Source organism: Pocillopora damicornis, chromosome 13, assembly GCF_964200805.1.
Source record: "Pocillopora damicornis chromosome 13, jaPocDami1.2, whole genome shotgun sequence".
Taxonomy (NCBI): domain Eukaryota; kingdom Metazoa; phylum Cnidaria; class Anthozoa; order Scleractinia; family Pocilloporidae; genus Pocillopora; species Pocillopora damicornis.
In genome coordinates, this window is record NC_142682.1 from 906,860 (window position 1) to 914,108 (window position 7,249).

The following is a 7,249-nucleotide window of genomic DNA, read 5'->3' on the forward strand; positions in this document are numbered from 1 at the left end:
TGCATCACAAATGCTTAGATAAAATAATCATAGAATAATTTTGAATGCAATTTTGAAAATATCTGATATCTCTCAATATGCATTTTGACTTTACATTAAATAATGTAAGTTTTGCGCTTAGCGGGAGTCACATTTTTGAGATTTTAAAAGTAAAATGCAAATCAGATTTGATAAACCACGAGATCACAAGACTAAAAATATACGAGAAATACATCAAAGTCGATACTCTGGAGGTTGCCAAGTTATTTAGCGTAACCAATGATATAGAAAAGGTTGCAAGACACGAAAAAATGAATAATTTTTTTTTCTGTATCGAGAGGGGAAAATTTTAATTAGATTTCGAGTCGGAATTCATCAGAGGTCTAAAAAGTGTTAGATTGCACTCGTTACTGCAGTTGAAAAATTGGTAAAAAGAATTTCACTCAAGCGACGGAACTCCCGTTCGAATATGTGTTATATCAGTAAGTTTTTAATTTATGTAATCAAGTCCAAGAGTTAAAGTAAAGTTCATTGTCTGGGAGACGATTTCTTAACATAAAAATTGACAAACCAACAAGTTATACATTTCTATCTTTTCTGAATACGAATGCTACTTTGCCATGTTTTTGAACAGACGTGAACAACATCTGTTATGGTCCTATTCAGCCTAGAGAAAAAGGAAAAAAAAGGGTTAGTCCACCGCAATTTGCATCTGCCGCAGACAATTTCATTTTAAAAGCACCTTTCAGCCTTGTTATTAAGTGATTCCTCCTCATCTCTTTCAGTTAATTTCAAAGTCTAATGGCCGAGCTTATAAATTATTCACAATAACTGCGGCTTGTCTAACTAAGCAAGCCTCGTTAGCACACACCTTTTCCAGTAATTTCCATTTGCCGCTTTGAATACATGTTATAAATATTCGATAATGGCAAACAAGCTTGTTCATACAACAAATAGCAACAATTTCAGACAACAGTCCCGCCCTACTATAGAGTGGTTTGAATCGACAGGCTGCAACCACCCGTGCGCTAAAATTCTAATAATCTCTTCTTCTATTTCGCACTATGGACGTTTTAAATCGAGGCATTTAATTGCATGCAGTACAGTCAGCAAATTTGGCAGCAGCCGTTGTGGTTCAGGTGGGCTCATTTTCATGAAAAATGATCAATAAACGTTAGCCAACCTATGAGAACGAAGTCACTCATCAAGTGAGGCATCGTTTTTGTACTAAATGAAACAATCGCTATCCAAAATTTCGGCATATATTGATTGATATCTATATATTGGGCAGAATTTTTTCCTCAGAACTCAATTTTTCTGGCAGAGGCTTTGACAATAAGCGTCCAATTTTATTATATTTCAGCTGTGGTGGTGAGAACGCGTTTTAATCGACCAATTTGTTACGACGTTGTGGTGTAAGCTGAAAAAGGAATTCACTTCACTCATGGCAAGCAAATGCTATAAATAGAGGGTTATCATATTGTCACTTACTTTGAAAGAAGAAGAAGAAGAAGGAAGTCAAACGTCCCGAACAATCAGCAATGAAAGGGCCGCTGTTTTTTTGCATCATTTTGTGCTTGTACTGGAGCTTATTTCCTGTGTCAACAGGTACACTAGTTCTCTTTATATATAATGTCTATTAACATGCATTGTCGAACAAGACAACTCTCTATCTACCCCCAACTAGTGCTTCGAAGACGTCTGAACTTCATACATGACCTGATCATGAAAGCGCTTGATTGTATCTTGAAACCACATGACGCAATTTCGAGTTGAATGTTTTTTTCAAGCGCAATTCATTTAAAAATTTGAATCACTCTGCATTTGTTTGAACAACGATTTTCGACGTAAAAGGCTCTTTATTTGTCTCGTTGGAACTCCTTTTTGTGAGTATTCCCCCATTAAGAAGAACTGATGCATATTTTTTTTGGAATTTAAAATTTTAAGTTGTTCGATCGAGCGTCAATTGCCAATATATATAGGTGTCAAATGAAAACTTGCTTAAAATTCTTATTCCCAATCGACAAAACGACACTTTTAACACTTTCTTTAAGTAAACGTGTTCATATTGATAGAAGGAAGAGCTGTTTGACTTTGGATGTGTGTTCAGTACGTTCAACGATCTAATTTAAGCCTTTTTATGGGCTCCATTCATCTGTTATTATAATTGCGAATGCCGTGTGGCAAGGCGTTTAATTTGTAAAAATCAGCATAAAGTGAAATGGGTGATATTCTCAGCTTCTTTTAGGGGACTAATTACTATTTTTCAGTCTAAAAAAAACGGAATGTGTTCATTTTTCTAAAAATCGTTTTTCTAAATTGGTTCCCAAACCTTGGTCGATTAAATCCTTCAAAAAACGCTTCTCTAAACATTTCTTGATTACCATCCTGACAGATTAACAGTCATAATTATATTCATATGAAATGCTCACTGTTATTAATTATTCATGTAATGTGTATTCTGACAGGCTCAAAGGAAAGTTCTCAACAACGCCTGCTGGCACATCTGTTCGCAAAGTATGATGGGGACGGCCGTCCAAGCTCCGACAGGTCACGCGCTGTTCTCGTGTCGTTTGGCGCGAAACTCGTCAGGATTATCCAGTTGGTAAGCACAAATCTTCGACTAAGACTTTTGATAGAAACAATATTGTTTTAATTTCAATTAAGTGGCGTAAATCAAAAACGAGGTGATCATAATTAACTTCAAATCAGAATAAAAATAGTTTTCATTTGACTTCATAAAGGAGCCAAAGAGATGTCATGGGAGAATGAGCTAGAAAAAACGTCAGCCACCCAGTCGTAATTGGTTTACATTTTTTCAGGATCTGATTGGGTGAGAGGACGGCATGAGTTTTCTAGAGCAATTAGAAAGTGTGACAAAGTAATCTCAGACAAGCTTTAAAGTCTCAACTGAAAAAAACAAGAACGACAGCAATGTTTATTCGGTTACTGGGATGGGTGAATGGAGAGTTATTGTAAAGATAGTAATATATATGCCCAACATTGGACCATAAATTGACCAGCTTTTTGTTTCAATTTGTTTCTGCACTATTTTATTATAGAATGAAAGAGGAAATACGATTCGTTCTCAATGGTGGATCTACCAGGTAAAAAAGTATTACAATTAGAATTGCAAAATTCACTCATATATTTAGGATGGTTATGCGTGCACAGTTTTACAAAAATCTAATTTTGAAGAGAGATTTTTTACTTATGTTATTATATCCTAATACTTTATATTCTTGGGATTTGAGGTTTTGAATCGTAGTGAGCAGATCTGTTATCAAATCTATTACTGGTTTAAAATTCTACTTCACTCTGTTTATACATTTATTTAATATATATTTTCATTTGTACCCATGCCCCTCTCACAATTCTTATTCAGCAATGGATGAATTCTGACTTGACTTGGAACGAGGCTGACTATAATGGCACCAAGGTTATTCACGTGAGTCCCAGAAAGGTGTGGGCACCAGACATCATACTATACAACAGGTGAGAGTATGATCCCCTTTCAACCTAATATCAGTGTGCATATTCTCTATACTGCTCTTCATGCAGTTCTTAAGGCGCTGACAAGGAGAAATTGTTCAACAATCAAGAGCGTCTTAAGTTGGTGATCGTTTCCTTTTTTCTGATGATTTTAATGCGCGATTTCGGGGAGTGGTATTAATATACTATTTACTCTTAAAGGTTTACAAGGCGGCTGATAACTGCCAGTGCTTAAAACCAATTTTCGTGACACTCAGTTTACTTAACAGTTCACCATTTTTTCTTCTCACTGCTGGGCTGGATTGTTCAAAGCTGGGTTAAGATAACCTAGGCTAAGTGTGAAATCTGAATTAAGATCTGACAATTTAATTATTGGATGCTCTAAACAGAATAAAGAAAATTATCCTTAAAAGGCTTTTGAACAAAATAATAACGAAGCCCAAATTTAAAATTTCACCTTGGGTTAGCGCTAATCGGCCTTTGAACAACTGGGCTCAGGATGGAAAGTGGCCACTTTGAGAGTAAAACTTCTTGCCAAAGAACAAAATGTAATGAGCCAGAATACAACGAGCAAGTTAGGACTAGAACTCAGACCAGACCGTTATTGATCTAAACCAACATCATAAGGATCCCTTTTACGTTAAAATCGCTTAGCGCAACCGGGAAATTTTCTCAGACTTTTTTAGACGCGTAATTTATATCATGTATGAGATAGATATAGCTTGGGTAGGCTAAGCTTACTTCTAACATTTATGATCTCATTGATAAATCATTACTTTTAAAATGATATAAGGAAGCATTTTCAAGTGTTCACAGATTTATAATTTGTACGTAATTAATAGCAGGCCACAATTTCTCATCCCACACAATCAACTTTTTAACCTCTAACATTAAAACCCTTTGTTAACAGATAGAAACAGCTCTGCAGCCGAGCATGCGCCTTTCACTGCTAAAAGGGAGCAACATGTAACGTTCCCACGCGATATCAGCACGGCTAGGGGCTGTGCCTCATGCACCACTTTTTTGTCATTATCACATTTTAACATCAGCATGAAATATTTTTGTTAAAATGATTAGAAGGAGAGTTATGTTGGTGAGTTAATCTAAGTGTACTTGAAAATCCATACTCGTCAGGGCGTGGCCTGCTATTACTGTATTTATCATAATTAACTTATCACAGTGTGCGGTTCGCTGACAGTGCTGACGATAACGACAAACTTGGTGGAGGAACAGAGAAGTATAAAACCAAGATAGCAATAAACTCCAACGGATCGTGCAAGTGGATGGCGCCAGCAATCTTTCAAAGCACGTGCGAAATCAATACGAAATACTTCCCTTTCGACGACCAGGTTGGTCATTTGAATTATGGTCATAGAATTATTGGCAATTATGGCTCGTTGTACAAATGTGAGCTTAGTTGCCAAGCTTTGGAACGGAAGTGAGGCTGAGGATGACTGCCACCTTCAGTCTCACTCTGACTCACTCAGGTTACATGTAATGGAAACGAGAAACCAGAAACCAGTAAGCTTTATCATAGTAGAGTGATCACTTGTAAAAAACCGGAAAAATATGCTTTGAAAGAACTCCTCTTCAAAAGCTTGACAACTACGCATCCGAGTTTAACAATGTAACAATGGACGTTTTAACTAAAAGCTTAGAAATCTCGATTTTGCTACATGGCTGAGGTCACGATTCGTTGTGTAGGTCTGTAAGTCAAAACAGATCTTAAAATCGCTTAATGTCCACTCTGTTTAAGATCTGCACGCTTAAGTTCGGATCCTGGGCTTTTGATGGCAGCGAGCTGGATGTTGTTGTTGACGAATCTGAGACTGGTGCCAAGGGAGACATCTATCGGAACAATACCGAGTGGGACTTGGTAAAAGTGACAGCGGTTAGAATCGAGGTAAGTGAAGAACAAGGGCGGTTAGAATCGATGGAATTTTTTATTTGCCAATCCTCTCAGATTAAACAATAATAATAATAATAATAATAATAATAATGGACGTTTTTAACTAAACGACCCGCACCAGAAATTGCAAAGATCTGAATGGATCGCAGGGAAAGTTATAAAAATACCACAACGCTAAACGCACTGCAACTGTACTTTGCTGTTGTTGTTTTTTGTAACAGGACATATACAGCTGCTGTGTTCACCCATACCCAAGTATCATACTTTCGCTTCACCTAAGCAGGCGGTATTACTTCTACATGGTGAATCTTGTGGTACCGTGTTCTCTTATAGCCCTCATGGTCCTTCTCTCCTTCATTTTGCCGCCAGAGTCTGGGGAGAGAATAGGACTGGGTATTACAGTACTTATGGCTATGGCTATCTTCCAGGAACTGACGTCAGCCAAGCTGCCAGCGGATTCCGAATACATTCCGTTGCTAGGTAATTTATCATCGCTACTTTAAAAGACCCAGGGAGGAACAGGTGATCGAAGGCGTTTGCTTTTTGGTTTTAGTATGTACGATACAGACACCAAATAAAAATACTTTATTTCTGTCAATATGCCTAAATATACCAATACCTAATATACCTAATCCTGACTCGCAATTTTGTCTCTTTGACTGCTCTGAGGTGAGTAGTACTTGCTAATTACCTCCAAACCAGCCAATCGGCACGCGTCAAAAGCACTTTTCACCTGTATACATACTAGTGATGACGATGATGATGATGACACCAGGTTCCTCGGATCTGAGGATCAGTGGGAAGGTCGTCCTTGTTGACACGCCCACTTAATGCTTGGTACGTAATACTTTGAACAATACCAACAAACACATCTTTAATACCGTAAATTTTTCTGTTTACTTTTCAGCTAAGTACTACTCCAGTGCTATTTTTGAGATTGGTTTGGCTCTGTTTGCCACTTGTGTCATTTTGAACTTTTTCTACCAACGCTGCGAAATGCCTGGTTGGCTCAAACAGCTCATGTTCAGTTTTCTGGGTCCATTGGTGAGAATAAAGTATACACCTCAACCGTCAAACAAAACTCGTAAGAAAAACCAAAAAGGTTTGATCGAAGAAAACTTTGACTTAGCTTCGCAGTCCGAAGGCTCTTACTCGGGGCCCATTGAGTTAAGAAAAATGACTGTGTTAAACGATAGTACATGTGAAGGAAATGGGCGCTGTGGTGAAGCAAAGCCTTCGTCGCCTGTTCATCTCATACGTTCTAGAACACGCAGCAGTATTCGTGAGACTCCTATTCTGAATGATCAAGTGACAGAAAAACAACAAGGAAAGTATGTGTTCGAGGCGGCTGATGGGTCGCGCGCGGATGAAATAAACAATATTACTGACTGGCAAATGGCCGCAAAAATTTTGGATCGTGTTGTGCTCGTCCTTGGAATTTTAATCAGCGTTGCAACTTTCCTCGCAATTTTCATGCAAGCACCAAGAGTACAAGAGATGTTTTCCTGAAATTCAAAAGTGATCATCCGCCCTTCTTTCAAATTATATATCCTTTAAGGTCGGGAAGCTTGATGATCACACAGTGATTTTCCTAGTCCTTTTGACGCGCCCTTTTGTTCACCTTTGTTCATTTTTACAGAAGTGATCTGTTTTACTCGTCGTAAGATAGGTATAAGAAACCCCCTGATGTCACTGACAGCAAATTACTCTTTTAAGGGGGGACTAGAAACCAGCGTAATTGTGATATAGTTACAAATAAACAAAAATATGATTTTGGGTAAGAAATAACAGAAAACAGTCAATAAAGATAAACGTTGTTCAGATCATTGATATTCGACAATTTGTTAAACATGATGATAATAACAAACT

At 37.6% G+C, this 7,249-nt stretch overlaps 1 protein-coding gene and 1 long non-coding RNA gene across 4 annotated transcripts; one reads left to right on the forward strand and one right to left on the reverse strand.

Annotated features, from left to right (window-relative positions):
- Positions 1-449: 449 nt before the first annotated feature.
- On the reverse strand, positions 450-1,608 carry LOC113681317 (uncharacterized). Its single transcript, XR_003447175.2, has 2 exons — positions 1,471-1,608; positions 450-646 (listed from the first exon to the last, which is right to left on the reverse strand). It is a non-coding gene; the product is annotated as an uncharacterized LOC113681317 (long non-coding RNA).
- LOC113681316 (neuronal acetylcholine receptor subunit alpha-7) lies at positions 1,449-7,206 on the forward strand. Of its 3 annotated transcripts, none has more exons than XM_027198405.2 (8): positions 1,449-1,587; positions 2,448-2,584; positions 3,042-3,086; positions 3,365-3,474; positions 4,652-4,820; positions 5,228-5,374; positions 5,602-5,860; positions 6,288-7,206. In XM_027198405.2, the coding sequence occupies exons 1-8, from the start codon at positions 1,521-1,523 to the stop codon at positions 6,887-6,889; spliced, it is 1,536 nt and encodes a 511-aa protein (XP_027054206.2). In that variant the 5' UTR covers positions 1,449-1,520; the 3' UTR covers positions 6,890-7,206. The 3 variants fall into 3 exon arrangements, with proteins under 3 accessions (XP_027054206.2, XP_027054207.2, XP_089048916.1); XM_027198406.2 differs by having other exon boundaries at positions 4,670-4,820; XM_089192790.1 differs by lacking the exon at positions 1,449-1,587 and adding an exon at positions 1,771-1,865 and having other exon boundaries at positions 4,670-4,820.
- Positions 7,207-7,249: the final 43 nt, after the last annotated feature.